The 22,505-nt window shown below is 50.8% G+C and overlaps 1 protein-coding gene across 1 annotated transcript in view; it reads right to left on the bottom strand.

Annotated features, from left to right (window-relative positions):
- Window positions 1–10,137: 10,137 nt before the first annotated feature.
- Window positions 10,138–22,505, bottom strand: part of MAPKAPK2 (mitogen-activated protein kinase-activated protein kinase 2) — a 71,285-nt gene continuing 58,917 nt past the window's right edge. The window contains exons 4-12 of the mRNA XM_011938691.1: window positions 15,641–15,780; window positions 15,392–15,456; window positions 15,017–15,096; window positions 14,343–14,469; window positions 13,675–13,750; window positions 13,175–13,299; window positions 12,712–12,797; window positions 12,518–12,598; window positions 10,138–11,839 (exon numbers count right to left, since the gene is read on the bottom strand). Coding sequence (XP_011794081.1) covers window positions 11,696–11,839; window positions 12,518–12,598; window positions 12,712–12,797; window positions 13,175–13,299; window positions 13,675–13,750; window positions 14,343–14,469; window positions 15,017–15,096; window positions 15,392–15,456; window positions 15,641–15,780 — 924 coding nt within the window. The 3' untranslated portion in view covers window positions 10,138–11,695. The remainder of the gene's footprint in view (window positions 11,840–12,517; window positions 12,599–12,711; window positions 12,798–13,174; window positions 13,300–13,674; window positions 13,751–14,342; window positions 14,470–15,016; window positions 15,097–15,391; window positions 15,457–15,640; window positions 15,781–22,505) is intronic.

Raw genomic sequence — 22,505 nt, 5'->3', positions numbered from 1 at the left:
CATTGAAAAAGTGACACGTGGCCGGGAGGCAGTGGCTCACGTCTGTATTTCCAGCACTTTGGGAGGCTGAGGCAGGTGGGTAACTTGAGGTCAGGAGTTCAAGACCAGCCTGGCCAACATGGTGAAACTCCGTCTCAACTAAAAAATACAAAAAAGTAGCTGGGCATGGTGGTGGGTGCCTGTAATCCCAGCTACATGGGAGGCTGAGGCACAAGTCACTTGAACCCAGGAGGCGGAGGCTGTAGTGAGCCAAGGTCGTGCCACTGCACTCCAGCCTGGGAGACAGAGCGAGACTCCCTCAAAAGAAAGAAAGAGAGAAAGAGAGAGAGAGAGAGAAAGGAAGGAGGGAGGGAGGGAGGGAGGGAAGGAAGGAGGGAAGGAGGAAGGAAGGAAGGAAGGAAGGAAGGAAGGAAGGAAGGAAGGAAGGAAGGAAGGAAGGAAGGAAGGGAAAGAGAAAGAAAGAAAGAAGGAAGAAAGGGAGGGAAAGAAAAAAAGAAGGAAGGAAGGAAAGAAAGAAAGGAAGAAAGAAAGAAAAAAAGGAGAAAGGAAGAAAGAGAAAGAAAGAAAAAAGAAAGAGAGAAAGAGAGAGAGAAAAGAAAAAGTCGCATATGAACAACACTCAAAATGAGTTTTGCTGATAACTGAGAAATGTTCCACTGTGAGGACCTGGAGGATGGAAAGTGGCTTCTACCGCACCCATCCAGCTCTGCAGCTCCGTGAACTTTGCAGGTCCCTAAGCTGTGGCTTGGCCTTGAGCCTCTCTGAGTTTCAAATGCCTTCACTGCCTCCCGTTTGCCTTTGGGAGGTGTCCCAAGGAGGCGATAAACCTCCGTTGAACCCCAGGGTCCTGTACTACAAAGGATTGTTTCCTAGGTACTTAATCAAGCTGAGCCTCAGTTTACAAATCTATAAAATGGGGATAATTATTTCACTTCCTATGGAGTCACTGGAGATCAAAAACCCGAAAGAAAAGAAAGTCACAAGGCGGAACTGGCGGTCTCTGAACTGAAGCTGAGAGGCTCTTCCTAGGGCTTTAATTTAGGAACTGGGCTAAAGGTTAACACTGATCCGCTATCTCATTCTCACAACAGCACTATGACAAAGATGCTCTTAAATCACTGTTTTTACTAATGGGGGAATTGAGGCATACAAACACTGAGGGCTCTGAGCTGCCTAGTGCTAGAGCAAGACCATGAATCCAGAACTGTAGGAGTCCGGGGTTCCAGCCTACACACCACACAACCTCTCTTGATTCTCTCAAGCCAAATTTTCTTTGGTGGTGTGAGCAGGAAGAGCCAGGTTCTAAAACCTAAACTAGACACCGCTGTTCTCACATTTCCTCCCAATCAGCCCTAATCTTTGTGGCCTCCTTTGCTGGGATACAACCCAGCAGTTTTCTCGGCCGCATTCTTATAAGAGAACGATTCCCCCCGAAGCTGAGGGCCTGATTAATCTGGGCGACTGTGGGAGGGAGAGAAGGGGAGGCATTCTTAGAACTGGGGCCTAGGCTGGGGCTGGCGGGCTCCACTTTCAGCACATTCTAGAGACCATGGGTATGGGGGTTTTGAGAGAAACCTGTGACTCACCTCGCCTCTCATGGTCTGTTTCACTCGGAGGCTCACTGTCTTCCCATCATCCTCCCTCAGCCCCCACCGCCAACTCTGCCCGGCTGCCAGCACCCCTCAGTGACCCACCCACCTACTCCTGCTACCTCCCAGCAAGCCTACAGCTCAGCAGGGCAGGGGTTCCTCTCTGCGGGGCTAGAGAGCCACAAATCCACTGGGTCTGAACGTCTCTACAGCAGACCCTTGTAGCAGCCTCCCTTCTCAACGAAAGCCACACAGCGTTAATCACCTTTATCCCAAAAAGAGGAGTCCAGGGCCAGCCTAGGGAATTAACAGTAACAACTGCCACTCTTATAAAAAGGGCACATGTGAGGGGATAGAGAACTCAGGAGATGATGGAGCAGGGAAGGGGCAGGAAAATAGGCTTCTTGACTCCTAAATGCAGTCTCCTAAGTTAAATCAACCTGCTCACACCAGTACGATGGTGGCTACAGTACGCACTACATAATACATGATAATAATGAGTGCTAACTATGTGCCACGCTAAGGCTTTTCCATAATTGTTTAAATGATTTAACTATGCTAAGTCTTTCATATGACTTTTTTTTACCTGATTTGTCATTTAGTCCTCACCACCTTCTAAGGTTGGTGATAATACCGTAGTCTAGATTTTCCAAGCAGATGCCAAAACAGGGTTACACATACAAGGGTTCAGTTAGGGGAAATTTCTTTATGAGAGAAAATACGGAGTGTGAAGCGAGGCTGGGGAACCACCAGACAGTGTGTGACCCCACTAAGGAAAGAGAGAAAGGAGGATGCGCACAAGGGCCCTAGGCACAAGTGTCTATGAAGTTGCCAGGGGCGAAGCTGGCCATCCTTTGAGTCCTGGTTCTCCCAGGAATGGTTGTGCCTTTGCATCCCTGTTGTGCTGTCACTGGGAGCAGGAGGAAGGAACTGTAGCCTCCACACAAATGAGACAATGAATTTCAGAGCGCAGTAGCTGGGGTCCTTGGACAATTAAGCTCCCCATAATAGGAGGCCTGTGGGGCACATGTCCATGGGTGCCTCAATAATAATTCTCATTTTACTGGGTTGACAAGCTGAGGCTCAGAGAGGACAAGTCATCTGCTCATAGTTGGGACCCAGCTTAGAGTAACTCCAAAAATTTATCTTGTGCCATATGCAACTGAGCTACTGACCACCATATCCCAAGCCATCCCCAAGACTGATGCCTCAGATTTGGTACCCAGCAGAGGGCTGGGCACACAATCATTGTCACATTGGGAGGGAATGTGGCTGAGCTCCTGTCTAGTGAGCTCCTATATAGTGGGACCTGCATGTGTCCTGTGTGCTCCACAACACCTACGTCCCCAAGTCAAAGCCGCCTCCTCCTCCCTGCTATTGCTAACCAGAGGGGTGCCTCCTCCGTAACTTCCCACAGCACTCTGGGCCTCTCTTACAGCACTCACCAGAGTCGGCCTTATGTCACTTATGTTATGTGCACACCTGTCATCCCCCACAGGCATTTGCATGCCAGTCAGAGAAGTAGGTAGCCCGGTCAAGATCAAACACCAGGAGGCCGAACAAGGCTGAACCTCAGATTTTTGTCTTTGAGCCATTCTGCCTACACGCCCAAAATGTATGCAAATAACCATAATTGAGTGAGCAGGGCCACTGATATGGGGAGATGTTGAAGGAATCCCCTAAACCCCTCTATATCTGACTTTTCCACTCACCCACAATGTGACCAAAGGTCTACATCTCTCAGTTTTGGGAAGTGCTACAAATGCCCTTTTACTCTCGGCTGACTGACTCTACCCCCAGATTTGCTGCTGACAGCAAACCCTTTCATAAAGCTCTCACTTGGAAAGCAATATGCAAAGTGCCTTCATTCATAAATCAATACTGTCTTTTTGACAGTCCCTATCAAAAACTAAAATGTGTATACCCTTAAATCTTGCCATTCCACTACTAGGGATCTCTACTACAGAAATCCTTACGCACGTGCTCAAATATACTGTACAAGATATTTGTGAGATCTATATAAACAGTAGAAAAAGGGGGGCAGGTAGTCCTTCAGTGCAAATGAGGTTAAAAGACAAATAAAGAAAAGAGGCAGGGAAATATCCATCCATAGCAGATAAATTGTGGCACATCATATTATAAAATTCTCTGCAACCATTTAAAAAAAGAATGATAGTTCTATGAGTTTGGTCATGGAAATTCACAAGATATGCTAAATGAAGAAAGCAAGTTGCATGTTGTTTAATGGGATGAAAAAGTTCTGTCAGTTGCACAACAATGTGAACATACTGGTGAAGTGTACAGTTAAAATGTTTAAGATGGTACATTTTCAGTTAAGTGTATTTTATCACAATTTTTTAAAAGCAGCTTGCAGAACAATATGCCTAATGATTCCATTTATACTTGTTATAACTGTCAAAGAAATTTCTCAGTTGTGCTTATAAGTATATTTGTATCTAGATAAATTAACAGAAACTTTTTGGATAAAAATTTTTTTAAAAAAATAAAGCCATTCAATGAAGTTATTTCTGGAGAGGGAATTGGCATCACAGAGGTGGAGAGATTATAAAGAGAAAGGTTCACACCTCACTCTGTATGTCTGTATATGTATATATAATGTCTTGTTTGAGTTACTAAAATTACTTGTGTTAATTTTCCTTTAGATGCATTCATCCATCCAACAGATACTAAGCATCTACCCTGAGTAAGGTGTCATTTTCAGAGCCTGAAATAAGCCAATCAGACTGAATTTCTCCTCTACCCTTTCTCTTCCTTGCACATGGCTCAAAGAATGCCTGGCTGTCATCCTTCCCCTCCTGCCATCAACCCTCCTGTGGGTGGGTAGGGCTAGAGTCTCACTATGAGGACCATTTCCTTAGAATAGGTTTGTGACCAGAAAAGGAGACAGCTGAGTGCCAGAAAACCAAAGGCCCCTCTAGGTCTTACTACAAATGCCAGGTCTCTCTGCACCACAGACTCCATCTAACCAAGGTCTCGGTCTTAAGACTTAGATGAGATCGTGGTTTCTTTAAAAAGTAAACCTTTGACTGGTGAATTCAGAACCACATGTCTCCAAATCAGAGGGTAAGGGCTGAGAGAACTCAGCTCATTCTGAAACTTGAGGCCTTATTACCCCAAGAGGCGGTAGCTGTTTGAGGAACAAGAGACCCACAGCTGCCTGGACAGAGGAAGGAGCAAGATCACGTTTCACACACTCAGACAGCAGTAGTCAGAGCTAGTAACTGCCCTGGGCTAGGACCAGAGCCACCCAGACAGGATGCTCATTTGCATAAACTTGTACAGATACTTTACATATCAGCGTCCTGGGAACACTACTACTATTTGAGGATCAGAGAGTTTGAGACTAGTGTTTGGTCACACAGGACCTCAGAGACAACACCAAAACCAAGGGGTGGGGGAGGACTTAGGAAGGGAGGAGGACTCGTGAGCAGGGAAAGGGGAAAATCAGTCCTGGTATTTCACTTGCAAATCCTGGCAGGGGTGTGGGATGGTGGTAGGAAACTTTACTGTCCCTGAGAGCAAGAAAGTTATGCAAACAAATGCATTTGCATGGCAGCCCTGGTCCCTAAAAATGACTTATCATACACAGGTTCCACCACCTTGGCAGCCCCACCTGAAATCCTGCAGGCTTGACAGCCAAAAGACTTCCTGGCCAGAGGCTCTGGGCAGTAACTTACCTTCCAGGCAACTATGACTCCCTCTAGAGGAGACAAGTAAATTCCTAGGTAATCCTGGGTTCCAGATGGCGGTGTGTTAAAAATGGAAAGGGTGGATGCCAAGTATACTGACATTTTTGTGTGTGAGTGCCAGGGAGGCTCCCAAGGGCTCCACTTGCAAACTGAGTGGAGTAAGAACCATGAAGACAAAGAGATGAGAAAGGCTTTTTAGTGGCAGAGGGAAGAGGGACAAGGAAGCCCCTAACAATCCTGCTCTTTCAGGAGGGCTCCCAATTTCATGTAATGTCATCATTTTCCATGATGATTCATAAAGTGCCTGACTACAAAAGATCTAAGTTTAAGGTGTACCACTGTAACACTTTTTAAAAAATTAATGAATTGGGTGAAATGTGGCAAAATCCCCATCAGACCACATCCCCAAATTTTGGTTTTTGGGGAGCAAACATCATTTATGAAGGGAATCCAAGTTGGAGGGGCTGGAAAGGGAAAATGGACAGAAAACACCAAGGGCACCCCACAGACGGGCATAAATCAGATTTCTGTGAGCAGAAGCCATGAGGGGTCAAAGGTCAAGCTAACGAGATGAGCAGACAGCAGTTTAGATCAAAAGACAGGAGGGGTGAACCTGTTGGAGAAGGAAGGATCTAGCTCTTGCAGAGAGAAGCAAGAGTAGAAATGCAATGGGGAAATCTCCATCATGCTGTTCCATTTTCTACCATCAAAACTGTCCGTCAGGTGCCAGCTCCAAGGGCTGCTAGGAAGCTCTCCTGGGTCTCTAACAGAACAGCTCCATCTTATGCACCCCAATCACCTCTGCTCTTGTTTTGGAGAGCACCAGTTCTCTTTCTGTTACAGCAACCCCCGCCACTCCTCTACACTGAGCTCCACAAAGGCTAGACCCACTTCTGGAGTCATCTGTGTGTCTGCAAAGTCCTAAGCACTGGGCGTGACACAGAGGAGGTGCTCAACATGAGGTGAATGTTGAAAATGGCATGTTTACTCTTGGATAGTGGCTGAAGGTCTTCTTCTTAAAGAGCAGCGTAGGCTGAAAAGGCCAAGGCACTGACCTGCCTGAATGGTGGCCCAGAGCCCGTGGGCAGTCCTATCTTTCCACATATGAGTTGCGCTTCCCCCACCTTTCAAAGTCTTGGCACAGCCTCATTTAATCCTCACACGCCTGGGTGGGGGAGGACTGAAATCCTCCCCAACAAGGCATGGATGTGAGGTCTTCGTCCAGAGGACGAGGATCCAGGGTGTGGTTTGCTTTTTTGTTTTGGTTTTTTCACCTCACTCATGGTCATCTCAAAACCTGTGGGCAGCTGCCCTATGCCACCGGGGCTTGGATGACACATTGTTCACAGTCTGGAACAGCCCCTAATGTGTCCAGGCCTGTGGGTACAGGGAAAGGAAAGACAAAGTCACCTGCTTCTGCACACAGGCATTTTCTATCTCCCCAACTAGGTTCTCAAGGGCAGGAACTGGGCCCTACACTTCATTTGCTTCTCCCAAAGCACAGCATACACCAAGTGCCTGGATTATCTAGCGGTCGAGTATGCTGGGGAGTCACACTGTTCTGACTGCGTGCAGGGAGGCGACAGGGAGATGAAGTCAGCAAAAGGACCCGGGGTGGCTGGAGCCCCTAAATGTAGGTGTCCGGAGACAGAGGCCAAAAGGAGCTGCATTCTCAGGGCTGAGGATGCAGTGGCTGCCCCTCAAAGCCTCCCCTATCCCCACTCTGCCCCACCTGGGGAGCGCCCAGAGGGTTTGTTTATATTCACCAGTAAGTGGGCCACCCACTTTCCCCAGCCTCATCACCCTCACCCTCCTCCCTTGAATAACTGAATTTCCTTCACACCCTGAGCAGGCCCGACCTACCCGACCTACCTGCTACCCACTGTACCCACTTGTCACTCACAGCCTCCTGCATTTCCTGTCTCCAACCCAGTCAAAGGAAAACCCCAAATTTACTGTTATTGTTTACCAACCCAACTACCTGCTCACCCCAAGGCACAGAGACCCTCCCTGAAGCTCAGGGCAGGAACATGGACCAGGCCTAGGCCACTGACTCAACTCCAAGCCTGGGGCTCCCTGTGCCCCCACTGCTGAGCAGCTCACTGAGGGGTGGGACCCTCCTAGTGATAAAGGCCACCTGGCAGCTGGCATTTTAGGAGGCATTTAAATCCACCATCTAGGCTGGGCACAGTGGCTCATGCCCGTAAGCCCAGCACTTTGGGAGGCCGAGGCAGGTAGATCACCTGAGGTCAGGAGTTCGAGACCAGCCTGGCCAACATGGTGAAACCCCATCTCTACTAAAAATACAAAAATTAGCTGGGCGTGGTGGTACGCACCTGTCATCCCAGCTACTCAGGAGTCTGAGGCAGGGGAATTGCTTGAACCTGGGAGGCGGAGGTTGCAGTGAGCCAAGATCACACAACTGCACTCCAGCATGGGTGATAGAGTAAGACTCTGTCTCAAATAAATCAATCAGTCCACCATCCCACTGAATTCCTTAAAACAGCCACGGGCCTAGGACTATCACCCTCCTTCCATAGCAAAGAAAACTAGACCTTCCTCAGTGGAGCGGAATCCAGCCTATCTCCTCTCCTCCCCGCCCCCTCTGCACTCCCTTACCAAGAAGACATCCACGTGCTTTGTTAAAAGCAGCTCTAAACTTGGAAACAGGAGATCCAGGTCAGAATCCCTGACTAGCTGTGTGACGCTGAGCAAGTCCCTTTACTCCTCTGAGCTGGAGTTTCTTATAGGTAAGCTGGAGACAAGACTGACTACCTCAGAGGGTTCTGATGATGTAGAGATGGAGGGGAAGAGCCCAGCATCGGTGCCTGAGGGGCCCAAGAGTGTCTGTAGGCTCATCTTTACATCTCACACCACTTAAGGGTGTTCAAGAAGCACACCTGCTCCTGAACTCATGCAAGTCAGCATCTGCCCTTAGGGACAAAAGTTTCCATTGCCATCCCACCCAGGCATTTAGCAGAAGTGTTAAGTTCTCCCTAGAAACAGGGACTCGCAGGGCCATGCCAGCATGGAAGGTCAAGGGCATGGGCATGGGGGGGTGGAAAGGTGTGGTGAGACCCCACTAACCACGCCAGACCCCTCCTGGCCCTTTGCCCCAGCCATTTTCCCTGAAAGCCAACCCCAGGCTGAATCCTTGCTGACCACAGAAGAATCCTCCTGAACTGGGCTGAGTCCGGGAAGGAAGCAAAACACAAGGGCCAACGTTGGGCACAAGCACAAGAAGGCTGTGAGATGGGCCTCTGTGGCAGAATCCTGGCCCCCAGTGATGCCCACGTCTTGGTCCCAGACTGTGGCTATGTTCCCTTACATGGCAAAGGGGACTCTGCAGATGGGATTACAGTTAAGAGCCCTGCAATGGGGAGATCATCCTAGATTATCTGGGTGGGCTCAATCTTATCACACCAGCTGGGTCAGAGATGTGACCACAGAAGGATCAGAAAAATGCAAGGTTGCAGTTGAAGATTGAGAAAGGGGTCCATGACCCAAGGAATGCAGGAAGCCTCCAGAATTGGAAAAGGCAAGGAAACAGCCTCCAAAGAGGAATGCAGCCCTGCTGAGACCTGGACTCCAGCCAGCCTAGTAAGACACTATCACGTTCCTGACCTACAGAACAGGAACATCATAAATTTGTGTTGTTTTAAGCCATAAAATTAATATGGCAGAAGTTTTGTTAACAGGAAACTAATGCAGCTTCTAAAGATAGCAGAACTCTGACAACTTCTTCTCCTTCTCTCCCTCACTCCCTCCTACCACCCCTCATTCCTCCTTCTCAGGTTATTGCTTCTAACACCTTCATAAGTGCAGACAAAATAAATGGATTTCTCTGAAAGCAAACCCCCATGCTGCTTTGTTTTGAGCTGTGATTTTAGAGTGATGAGTAGTGTCTCAAGGCAAGAATCAACTTCAGCAACCATTGTCATGAAGGGGAGGTCCAGGGCCTGATGTTCCCATGAGCTGACGGTGGAGACATGGTCCCTCTGGCAGCAGAGGGGACAAGCAGGTCTCTCCTCCAGCGGGAAGGGGGATCTGATTTCCAAACCCACCACACAGCTGCAGCACATTATCCTGCCTTCTCAGTCACTTTCCTCACACATAAAACAGCAGCCACCCTATACTGTCTCTCGCTGGCAGCTCTGAGGGTCACATAAGAAAATGCGGGTGACACAGTGAAGGATACGCTGTTTTCCCGTCTGACCCGGAGGGAGTGCAGTGAGGCAGGTAGCCCAGTTTCCACTTTAGGCTCTGCTGTAGGTCAAGTTATCACGTGGCCCCAGCTCTGGGCTTCATTCAGTCTTCTCATCTGTGCACTGAGAATGGGCCACAGGAATCCTGAGCTCTCTTCTAGCTCCGAGGTAGAGCATTTGGTTTCTACCTGACCCCTATCACCACCTCCTGGAGAGTGCTGGTATTACACTAACCTGCTCCCCTGGTATCTTCTCCAGGATTTCAACAAAATTCACCAGCAGCCCGTCTTCCCTGGACCCTATACCAGTCGGCTTTCACAAGCTAAAGGTGCCAGCACCTGGTGGTGGCTATGTAGGTCAACGAATCATATGCCGAAAAGAGCTTGGCTCCTGACTCTGCATTTGGCAAAAGATGATGGGCTTGCAGCCTCCCTGTCCTGCTTTGAGGATGCCCTACACACATCCTGCCCAGGTCCTCACCCATGAGGTGCTGGCTCCTGCTCACCCAGGGGGCCCTCTGCTCCTCTCCCAGGACCCCCAACCCACACCCCCACCACCCAACAAAACCCCTCTGCACACAGAGGCATTGGGGGCTAGCGCCTGAGCCCCAGGAAGAAAGAGAAAGAAAAACTCTCAACTATTAAATCTGTTTAGTAAAGACAATTTCGCTCATACAAAACAACAGTTTACAACAATCGAGTGCTGGACACACCATCTGAGACAAGGGAGGCGCTGCAGGCACCCAGCACCTTCCCCGGTGCACAAAGACGACCCTGGCTGCCCCTCCACCACCTGCCCCTGAGGGAGAGGAAAGGTGAAGTATTCCTGCCACCTCTCCCTCCAAGGGAAGGGGGAGTGGGGGGCCATGGCACAGAGAGCCTACCCCAGCTGCTCCTCATCTGTGCTGGGGGAGGCCCCTCCCTTCACCGGCCCCGAAGCTGAGTTGTTTGGGGTGATAGCAAATGGCTGATGGGCAAGGGGGCAAAGTCGGGACATCTTTGGTGCAAAGACTCCCCCTGACCCACCAGGCCACACAATGGAAATCTGAGGGAAGACCTCAAAAATGGCCCTGCCTTTGCCCACAAGGGGTAGCTGGCTGACGCCCCAGAACCCAGGAGAAACACAGGAAATGCAAAAGCTTTGTCAACAGAAGCTGCCCAGGCTCACCCACACGAGCTGGGCGGCAGCCCATGGAGAAATGGCTAAAAATTTAAGGAAAATAAACAAAAATGGGTTAATAATGGCAAGAGGAGGAAGTAGAGAGGTCATTCAGTAGATAAGTGCCTCAGAGGACCTAGGACCAGCACTAAGTAGGGGGAAGGGGGCCCTGGGGCTGGGGGTCCAGTCTTCCTGATCGCTGTGCCAGTGCCTGGTCACTCCTCTCTGCCTCCCGGAACCCAGCTAACAGAGACAGGCCACAGAGGGCCTGGTTCAGAATCTGGATGGGCTTCCCAGGCACTTTGGCAGGCTCAGTATGGGCAGGACAGACCCCAAGAAGGGAGAAGGTTCCTAAGCCCCAGCAGGGCCGTCTCCCTCTGCAGCCCTGCCTGCCCCTGGCCCCTCAAATGCACGATCCCAGGCACAGATCTGCGCACTCGTACACACGTGTGCACACACACACACACACACTCACTCCTTTTTGTCTGGCGCACTGGAGACGTCTGAGGGCTCCGAGAGAGGAGGTGCATGGCATCCTCCTCCAAGGTGGCCTTGAGCTCCCAGAACACCTAAGCCAGCGGGGACGACCCCAGGCTGTTGTGGAGAAACAGGGAGGGCAGATGGGACAACACAGGGACAATCCCTATGACAGTTTCCACAAATACCCTCTAACAAACCACAAGCCTTTGCAGTATCCAGAGAGGAAGGCGTCTGGTGGAGAGGAGGAGTGGGGCAAGGACAACAAAGGAGGTTTCATAAAAACTCTAAGTCAAATTACTGATAAAATTGCAAAATGAGCACAGGTTCAAGAGCACCTTGCTCACTTCTCTCCATAGCCTCCCAACCTCCCAACCTCTCCCACTCTGGGGTGGCCAGAACCAAGGCAGAATTCAGCCACTGACGCAGTTCCAGGCTCCACACAGCTGAGAAGGAGAGGAGGCGGATGTGGACAGTTCTGTGTCTCTTCGTTTAAAAAATATATTCCTGTAGAGAGTTATTGCTTGTCCTCCTGCGGGCAGGACGGCATGGTGGCTCAGTGGGCCAAGGCCGCAGCCTCCAGGGCCCGAGCTTTCTTCCGCCTCTTCAGCAGCAGAGGGTTGGATGCATCTTCAATCTTTTTTATCTTGATCTGCTCGTAGTCAACGCGCATTGTGGCCAAGGCACTGGTCATCTCCTCCTGGGGGCACAGCAGCACCAGGAAGGGTACAGAAAGAGCCAGAAGACAGGAAGGAGAGACAGCAGAAGAGAGATGTAAGAGCAGAAGAGAGACGTGAGAGACAGAGACAACAAGAGCAGGGTGAGGGCGGCGGGGGTGGGAGCAGAGAGAGAAGACGGGCTGCTTAGTGGTCCATGCTAACAACGGCAGCCTCACCCCAGCGCTGAGCAGCAGAGAGCTTGGCTACAGCACTGCTGCTGTTCCCTGAGAGCCCCCAGTGACCCCGCAGGAAAGGAGGAAGAGCCCTGGGCCAGGAGTCAGGAAACCTGGGTCCGGTCTGCCCCAACCAGTCACCAGCTGCGTGACCTTGAGCAGACTGTCCGTCCCCCCGCCCCGGGGCCTCGGTTTCTCTTCTGCAAAATGAGAACATTATACCAGATGGTTTTTAAGGTCCCGTTAGAGACCCAGAGAGTAAAGGGATTCTAAGAAACAGTCCTGAGTATGGACAGGAACACAGAATTCTCTGCTCACAACCTAGTCAGCCAAGTGGCCTGGTTGCTGTTCTTGTAATGAAGACACCCCTGGGATGAAAGAGGCAGAATCAAGCTCTCCCCTACCAGCACCATGCCTCACACTTGGGCAATCCCCGCAAGCCGCTCACCCCACCCGGAGCCCCTCTCGCCCAGTGGTGCCCCTCACCTTGACATCCTCCCACCGCTCCTTGTCCTCCTTCAGGACCCGGCTGGTGTGAAGTGGGGTTTGAGGGACCTTCGTCGATTGCTGAGAAGACAGAAAAGGGGTCCGAGTGAAAGCCTGGGGTGGGCAGGGTCCTAAGACTCTGTCCTGTGGAATAGTCCCGTGGGACCCAAGGTTCCCCAGCCTGCCGAGCTTACCATGATCCAGGGGTGGTTCATAAACTCAGTGATGGTCATTCTCTGGGTGGGCTCTGTTTTCAGCAGGTTCCGAATGAGCATCTTCACTGTGGGACGGGGCAGGGGGCAGTGACAGCTCAGGGGCCACTCTCGCTGGCCTGCTCCTTTCCCCAGTTTTTATGGGGAAACCAGATTCAAAGAGGGGTTGCATGGAGGCAGGCTGCCTGAACAACTAGCCCCAAGGACCATGATGGCTCTACCACTTGACAGGCCCTGCACAGCCCCACAGCCTTGGCCCTGCCACCAGCCCTCCACACAGGCAAAACGAGGCAGGACGCACCCTGCAGGCATGGGCATAGGTGTTAACCCAGTTACACCAGGCACATGAGATGGAGGCCCATACGTGTGTCTGTGTGTACACACACACACACACACACACACACACAGAGGCTCTTCCCCTTGTCCTGAAAGCCTGGGTTCTTACCTTCCTCTGATACTTCTGACCATTCTGGGTTGGGAAATTCATACTGGCCCATTCGGATGCGAGTCTTCATGCCCGGAGAGATAGCAAGGCCATGGTTGGAGTAGAAGGGGGGATACCCACACAGCCTGCATCAACAGGAGGAAGGAAGTGGGAGACACAACAGCTGTCACTTAGGGGCTCTGCACCAGGAACAGGATGAGAAACAGGCTCCTCTCCTTGTAAAGGTCACAGAGAAATCAGGGCTCACTGACACAGGCACAACATACGAAGCCAAGGACGGGGCCCGGGAATCCAGCATAGCAAGTATCTAAGGCGCACACTTTCCAGTCCATGAGCTGGTTTACACCCGCCACTTAGCTATAGGAACTGAGAGAAGGGGCACGCAGGGGACCTCCCCTGTAGAAAGAGGAATGCTAACGTCTGCCTCTTCCTCTTGTCCTGGAGAAATACTGGCCGCCCTGACTCCCTGCCCCACCCAGCCCTCTCCCCAGCACACTCACAGGATGTACATGATGACACCCAGGGACCACATGTCACAGGACTTGTCATACTTCTCTGGACCCAGCACTTCTGGAGCTGCAAACCAAAGGTCAACATGGGTGGGCAAGCCCTCAGAATCCTGTGATCCACTCAGTTTCTCTGCGAAAGATGCTCCCCATCCCAACCTTTCAGCCTATCATGAGGTGGCAGCAGCTGGGGTGCAGAAGGAAGAGCTGAAGCCCAGCCCAGGGACTGGAACAGAACACCCTCCTCCACGAGAAACCCTGGAACTGGGATCTTAAGATTGTAAAGATCCTGAACTGCATGAGACTTTCAGACCTATGCCGTCCATTTAATTTCACAGATGCTCTGAACACGCTTTGAAAGCTTTTTCCATGCCAATCAGCTGAGGCTCCAGAACAAGACCTGGGTCCAGATTCCACTGAGAATCTGATGGAAACCATGGCTCTTCTCAGAAAGATCCCGGCAGATCCTTTCCTACAATTCCTCCACTGTAGCTTCACTCTGACAAGCCCTACATCTCAGCAGGTCCCAGCAGAACCCGCACCAGAAGGGGCCACACAGACACAACTCTCCTAGGATTTGCGGCACCCCCCCGACAGTCAAGAGGAGGGGCTGAGAAAAGTTCTGGGAAAAGACTAGGTCCCTGGGCCCCTTGGGGACTTACCCACGTAGTATGGCGTATAACAAGGAGTGGTCAAAGAGTTGTGGCTGGTGGTTTCCTTGGCAAAGCCAAAGTCAGTGAGTTTCAAGATGGCGTTGGGCCTTTTGGAGGTGTATAAGAGATTCTCAGGCTACAGAAAGAGAGACAGAAAAATAGCAACCCTGCTGGACCTGGGAGGGGCTATCAGAAACAAAAGCGTGCTGGTTCCTTCCTTCCTCTGCTCATCCAGCAACCATTTGCCTATCCTGGGCACTGCCCATCACAAGGAGTGGCAGCTCTCTATGGGTGTCTGCCCAGCCCACGCACTGCCCATCACAAGGAGTAGCAGCTCTCTACGGGCAAGTGCCTGCCTCTGCAGGGTTTCCAGAGTGCCTGGAGATAAGAGAGTGACACACAGAACCCACAGTAAACACCACAGGGACAGAGAAACCAACAGTGTGACTGGGGGCTTCTGCCTGAGGAGAACCACAGGGCTGAGTGGGGTCAGAGAATGCTTCACTACTGGGTTTATGAGTTTGCCCATGGGCAGAGAGGGCAAGGCCCTACAGGGCAGAGAATGGCATGCTCAAGAACCAGGCAGCAAAGACGCCGGGTGGCCTGGCAACCATCCCTGGGGTGGCCATGGCCCCCCTGTTGCCCCCACAGCACTCGGGCTCAGGGCTGTGAACAGTTGGCACCTTGACATCCCGATGGGCAATGTTGATTGAGTGCAGATACTGGATGGCCTCACCGATGCTCTTCATGATTTCAGATGCCTCTGTAGAAGGGAGGGAAGAGAGAGTGGGAAAGAAAGTCACAAGGACATGTCATTAGGCTTGAAAACCCAATGCACCAGTCCCACCTCTGTGTAGCCTGAGGCTCCCCACAGCCACCACCCACCCCAGAAACAAAGCCACCAGGAGCCGCCCTGGTCAGCTGAGGCAGCCCTTGCAGTGTGCTGGAGGGGACAGCAGCCTCAACACCCTTCCCCAAGAGCAGGCACTGCAGAGGCCCCCTTCACACCCCCACTGCCCTGCCTGCCTGCACCTGTTCCCACAACAGACCCTTTCTACCTCTTTCTGTGAACGCCTGGTCTCCTCGGTCCTGGATTCGGCTAAAGAGTTCTCCACCGTCCAAACTGAAATGAAGCCACAGTGAGATCCGGAGAACACAACAGCCCGCCGCCACTGTCTACTGACCCCCAAAAAATCAAGTGTTTACATTCCAGGCTTCAGGCCCATCCCTGCGCTGTCCTCAGAGGGCAAGGTGCCTGAGTGAGGAGAGGGGACAGGCTGGGCCGGACCCAAACAGTGGCCGCTTACCATTCCATGACAATCAGCAGGCACTTCCTCCCTGCATACAGATTCTCGTACACATCCACGATCCGTACGATGTGCGGGCACTGGGAGGCCCGCCAGTGCAGCTCCACCTCCCTGCGGGCCTTGGGGCAGTCCTGAAGCATCTGCAGGCCAAACAGCTTCCTGAGTGACTGCGCTGTCACATGGCCCTGCTCTAAGCCCCCGGCCCACATGCCCTGACATTGCCACCGACACACCACAAACCCCCGACTCCTGCTGGCCCTCCCTACCAGCCTCCCTGGCACATTTCCTGAGGCCTCTGCATTTCCTTATCTGCTCTATATGAAATCTCACGATGACTCTTTTGGGGCCTTGACAGCTACATTGAGATCAGCCCTCGGGCCATTCAGTCCAGCTTAGGCCTGTCTCCAGCTTAGGCCACGAAGTCTACTCTAGAAGGCAAGCAGCACTCAGGTACTGGGAAGCAGGGGGTGAAGGGGCTTCAGGAAGAAAGGCCGACTGAGAAAAACCAATACGGTATGGGAAAGGCGGCTAGAGAGAAGAGAAACTCCAGAGTCCATAGGAAAAGCACCTCCTCAATTACTCAGACCCAGCACAACAAATCCGGAGTAATGTTCTCTCTACCTCTGTGGTTGACTTCAACCAGGCAACAGATGGCCTTCGAAGTCAGCTAGATGCCGATTTGAATCCAGTTATTACTAGATTTCCAAGCTTGAACAAGTTACTTAACTCACTGAACCCCGTTGATACCCCTTCTCCCTGGACCAGTTGGCTGGGAATATTAAAGAAGGCTGGCTTCTCACCAGCCTCAGGGGTTCAATCTTGACTTGTCTAAGCCAGTCTCATTAAATCCAGTCCCTTTGCTAGTGACTGGCTTGGGAACGAGCCTACAACCCAACCAGCCAAGAACCTTGTAAGAAATCTGCTAAGAGGCTTCTTAAAGAGGTAGAAAGGGTCTGTTGTGGGAACAGGTGCAGGCAGGCAGGGCAGTGGGGGTGAGAAGGGGGCCTCTCTTCCTGCTCTTGGGGAAGGGTGTTGAGGCTCCTGTCCCCTCCAGCACACTGCAAGGGCTGCCTCAGCTGACCAGGGCGGCTCCTGGTGGCTTTGTTTCTGGGGTCGGTGGTGGCTGTGGGGAGCCTCAGGCTACACAGAGGTGGGACTGGTGCATTGGGTTTTCAAGCCTAATGACATGTCCTTGTGACTTTCTTTCCCACTCTCTCTTCCCTCCCTTCTACAGAGGCATCCGAAATCATGAAGAGCATCGGTGAGGCCATCCAGTATCTGCACTCAAGAAACCTACATCTCTCTCCTGTATATGGCACCTGGGACCATGACAATCACATACCAGTAAGGGGGGCCTAAGAGGATAAACCAATGCACCAAGGAAGGTAACCAGGAGAGAGAGATGGCAACTACCTGGATCCTTGCTGACATCACCAGGGATCCCTCAGGACTTATTTTTGACAAGATAATAAACTCTTCTTACTGTTTAAGCTACTTTTCATGAAATTTTTTATTGCCTGGAGCCAAAATCATCCTGATCTACCCTCCCTTTGTAAAGTGGGGATGGATAATGGCTTCTATTTCACATATTTGTTGTCAGGATTAAGTGAAATATTTCTACAAAGCACCTCACAGAGTGTCTGACATATATGCTCACTAATAGCTGTCATTTTTATCACCAATTGTCATTTTTATCACCAATTGTCTGGTGACCAGTTGTCTGCTAAGTGCAAGCACAGGTGCCAAAATAATTAAGACAACGACACTCACAGATTTAGCATCTTCATGGGAAGTCAAGATGAGCCCTATATAGTCTACACTCCAACTGCTTTGGACATTCAGAGGGCTGGGGTGTCCAAGAGACAGGCTGGGAAGGAAATGGACAGGCAGAGAGAAGGCATGCAGGCAGAGGGGAATATGGCAAGCAGGTGCTGACGGACTGAGATGGAGTGGAGCTGGGGTGATACAGCAGGGAGGCCTAAGAACCTGCTAGAAAGTATCTGAAGCTTGCAAATAAGATCAGATGGCCACAATCTGATCTTGCAGGGGGCAGGGAAGGGCAAATGAGCATTTCCAACAAGAAAGCTGGCATACATTCATGCTATGGCCCATGGTATGTTGGGTTTTTCCTAACTGTACATTTGCCATTTTACAGGATGAGGAAGCTGAGGCTCAGGGAAGTAGCATGCCCAAGGCTAAGTTTCTGAGAAAAGGCAGAGCCAAGGTTGGAATCTAGGCCTGGTAGATTCCAAAGACCAAGGCTTTCTACCACACCACCCAGTTTTTAGAGGAGGCTGGAAGCCAAGATTTCTCTGACTGACTTTGCAGAGGCAATTCCCCAAACAGGTGTCTAGAAGGAGTCAATGACTAGACACCATGGAGTAACCATGGAGTAACAGGTGGCGGGAGCCAATAGTTGCAGGAGGCAAGGTTCCCATGAGGTCACACTGCCACCTTGTGGCCATATGAGGACACGGCTTGGGTCTTGAGTTCTGCCACCTTCAACTTCCTTCGGGTTTTTTTGTTGTTTGTTTGTTTGTTTTTGGGACCGGGTCTTGCTCTGTTGCCCAGGCTGGAGTGCAATGACACAATCTTGGCTCACTGCAACCTCCACCTCCCAGGTTCAAATGATACTCCCACCTCAGCCTCCTGAGTAGCTGGGATTACAGGTGTGAGCCACCAGGTCTGGCTAATTTTTTGGTGTTTTTAGTAGAGACGGGGTTTCGCCATGTTGGCCAGGCTGGTCTCGAACTCCTGGTCTCAAGTGATAACCTACCTTGGGCTCCCAAAGTGCTGGGATTACAGGTGTGAGCCACCACGCCCAGCCTTCGACTTCATTCATTTGTATGTACCAGGAAAAAAGTTTACTTTCCCATGCTCTAAGGGGAGCAAGAGAAGGCAGTGGCCAGTTTCCTCCGTATATAATTCAATCCAACAAGCATTTACTGAGCTCCTACTATGGGCCATGCATTGCACTGAATGTCAAAACCAAATAGAGCAGTCCTGATCTCGAAAATCCTAGGCTAGTGGGGGCAGAAAAAGATACGAGGGGAGACACAGAAAATCTTTAAAATCCAGTGAGATTATATGCTGTAAGAGTGCTAAATTCCAAGGGTTCAGGAGGAACAAGGTTTCCAGAGCAGCCACGCAGAAAGAACCTCGATCGCCCCCTACAGGCACATAAGAACTGGAGCCCAGAGAATTAAAGTTGTCAGATTTACTCAGAAGCAATGCATGGTTGTAGAGCTACAATCAGGGAAGACTTGGCCCAGTCTGAAATTTGTCAGTTTCTTCTTGCATAGCCTCACAGAGGTCTGCCTTTCAGAGCCTGTGCCACATGCATTTAGGAGCGATGATACCTGCCTAGCCTCCCCTTCATAGAAACATTATGAGCATCTAATGAAATAATACCTCTAAAAGTGCTTTATTGTCAGAAAGGCATTCATCACTGTTAACCAGTACCATTAATGCCACAGAACAGGGGGGTCCCTCCGTCACCAGTGAGTAGAGCCTGGGGCATGTAGATGTAACCAGTACAAGTTACCAGCAAGACTGTAGGTTGAGTTTCTGTCCTCAGTGCAGTGACCACCACCAGGACATCCACCAACCAGAGCTGTGCTAAGTGAGGATGCACCAAGGTCCAAAACCAAATGCATGCTCCTTGGCACCCCCTGAATTCCAAGCGCCCACTGCAACCTCCACACTTTCTGCCCTAGACATGTTAAGAGTGCATGGTACAAGGCAAAGGAGAGTTTGCGCAAGAAGGGCTGGGTTCACATCACACTTCCAGACTTGCACAAACTCTCTACCCATTAGAGGAGGCGGGTGTAGCCCAGTGAACCTGGGTTTTGCAACTACAGGCATTTTGAATCCCAGTTCTGCACTTCCTAGTTTGTGTCAGGCAAGCCCACCTATCTTTCTGAAAAGGGTTTCCTCATCGGTAAAATTAGATTCAACTTCGTGAAATAATATCCTTGAAGGTGCTTCAGAAACTCTATATAGGGTAGTTTTCACTTTTAAAAAATTTACCCTTTTGCATATTTATGCCTTATCTGCCCAACCTAACTGAGTTTCTAATGGGCAAGATCTAATCTGATTTCTGTTTACTCCCTCCCCTCTTCCTTCCCTCACCTAGTGGTTAGGAATTTCTGAGCCAATACTGCCTCATTCTGTTGCTTCTTCTCCCTACTAAATTCTCTCCCCCAGTGACTGAGTGAGGGTGAGCTGTCCTTTCCGTCCTGAATTGGAAAAGGTAGTATTTTTAATTTCTTAGAGAAACATAGCAAGAATTTCCCATGAAGACTGGTCATTGCACATCCTGCATTTGTATTCCAGAACTTAAATTACATTTAAAAAAAAAAAAAAAAGACTGGTCATTGACATTCATCCAGGCACATGTTTATCAGAAATCCCTGATTGGATAGGAAAATCAACCCAAGCAATGAAAGACCTTCAAATGGGTGAGGCAGGCTGGCTGACGTCATGGGCGCACAGCCCTGAAGTGCCAAAGTGGCTTTGTGGACAAGCGTGGAGCACAGAAAGCCTGGAGAGAGGAAACCAAGAATGTGCTAATCTGGAGTACAGGGCTAAGTAAAGAACAGCAGGGGAGGTGGCCTGCGCTCCAAGCCAGAGAAGAGACAGGGAAGGAAAGCAGGACTCCTAGGGCACTGCCAGAGGCCACCAGCAGAGTGAGGCAGCGGGCCCACCCAGAAGCCAAGGCCCCCGCTCCTTGGGCATGGCCATGGCCATGGGCAGTGGAGGCCAACAGGCCCTGGACCACAGCTCTAAGGACTGGAGACTAGAAGAAGGAAGGGTCTTCCCACTGAAAGACCACAGATCGTTAGTCAAGGAACGCCTGGAGGAATTGTGAAATATTTTAAGCCCAAACTAAGTCCCAGTCCAACATTGTGACTCACCTCAGCCCCACACAGTTTGTGCCTGAAATGCTCTTACACGTAGAAAAGGTTAATGATTGCATGTGCTCAGCTGCAACACAACAGGCAAGGCCCCCTGCCAACTGTGGCAGGGGCAGGGGGGTCAAGCCACAGAGCCCATTGCCTGGGGAGGAAGCTCTAGGACAGTGGCAGTGAGGGAGCTGCGGGAGCTGCCTAAATACAGTCCTATGCCTCTCTGTCTCTGCCAGAACCTGAGTGGAAGAAGCACAGGACCCCTCCCCCTATTCAGGGTGTGCATGGTTCCCCTCATCTCCTCCTACGAGTCTGCCATTGTGGAGCCACGTGGAAAGACTCAGGAGTGGTCGGCATTAGAAGCCTGGCTGAGCCAGAGGACAGGAAAGCAACCGGCACCCAGGGCCTAACGTGCCACTTGCCAGCAAGGTGGATATGAAGACAAGACTGGGAAGGAGGAGGCCCCAGGCCCTCAGGAGGACCCCCTTCACAAGTGCCACTGCTCACTAGCTATGTGAACTTGGGAAAGTTTCCAACCCCTTTGTGCCTTGGTTCCCTTATCCATTAATAGGACAGTAACAGCCCCTACTTCATGGGGTTGCTATATGAGATGAGTTAATAGATGTGCATGATGTAAATAACTAAGAATAATGATTGGCATAATAAGTACTGCATCCGTGTTTGCTATTATTATTCTGCTCCCCACTCCCCATGTGTTGGAGTTCCACTGGGGTGGGCAACTGGGATTCCATTACACCCATTTCAATGAAAGTGTTATTAATAGCTCTGGGCACTGGACAGAGGGGGGACCCCAAGATACGGGGAGGAAAGCAGGCTGTGGCATCCCAGCCCTACGCGCTCCCTCACTACACCACCAAAGCTGGGCAGCTGGGGGCGGGGGTGCGCATGTAATGAGAGAAGGAAGACATCCCTCCCCAAGACAGACTCTGATTCAGCACCAAGAGCGATGCAAAAGGCTCATTCTGGCACCAAGTGTGTTGTGGGTGTGTGCTGCGGTATGTGGTGTGTGTTGTCAAACAAGACCTCCTCTTCACTCCCAGGAGGCAGCTGGGGGTCAGGGGGAAAGCCACGTGTGTCACACACTAACCCACCGTGCCTCCAGGCCAGGGCCACCCTCTCCGCCTCCTGGACCACCGGTGCCTCTGCTGCACCACATGGAGGATGGCTGGCCCGGGTGCTCTGCGGGGTGTAAAGGAAAGAGGACTTGGGAGGGCAGCTGCTGCAGGTGAGCCTCAGCAACCTCTTAGCAAGGTGCTGGAGCAGGCTGTAGGCCGAGGGGCGCTGGCAGTGCTCTGTGCTAAGTGGCTACTAAGTACTGTTGGCCCTTGAACAACCTGGGTTTGAACTGTGTGGATCCATTTACACAGGGATTTTCTTCTGCCAACCCTTCCGCTTCCTCCTCCTCTTCCTCAGCCTACTCAATGTGATTTTCTTAATGATGTGTATTTTCTTTAGCTTATTTTATTCTAAGAATAAAGAGAAAATATCCATAACAGACAAAATATGTGTTAATCAACTATGTAATCAGTAAGGCTTTGGGTCAACAGTAGGCTACTTTTTAATAGTGGTTCTGGGGGAATCAAAAGTTTTCTTTTGTTTGTTTGTTTTCTTTTGTTTTTTTGAGACAGAGTCTTGCTCTGTCACCCAGGCTGGAGGGCAGTGGTGCAATCTCAGCTCACTGCAAGCTCCACCTCCTGGGTTGGCGCCATTCTCCTGCCTCAGCCTCCCAAGTAGCTGAGACCACACGTGCCTGCCACCAAGCCGAGTTAATTTTTTGTATTTTTAGTAGAGACAGGGTTTCACCGTGTTAGCCAGGATGGTCTCAATCTCCTGACCTCATACCTCATGATCCACCCGCCTCGGCCTCCCAAAGTGCTGGGATTACAGGCATGAGCCACTGCGCCCAGCCTTTTATTTTTTTCTTTCTTTCTTTTTTT

The sequence above is a fragment of the Colobus angolensis genome, unplaced genomic scaffold, assembly GCF_000951035.1.
Source record: "Colobus angolensis palliatus isolate OR3802 unplaced genomic scaffold, Cang.pa_1.0 Scaffold100, whole genome shotgun sequence".
Lineage (NCBI taxonomy): Eukaryota > Metazoa > Chordata > Mammalia > Primates > Cercopithecidae > Colobus > Colobus angolensis.
The sequence above is the reverse complement of the archived record's forward strand: the minus strand, read 5'-3'. Positions and strand labels throughout refer to the sequence as shown.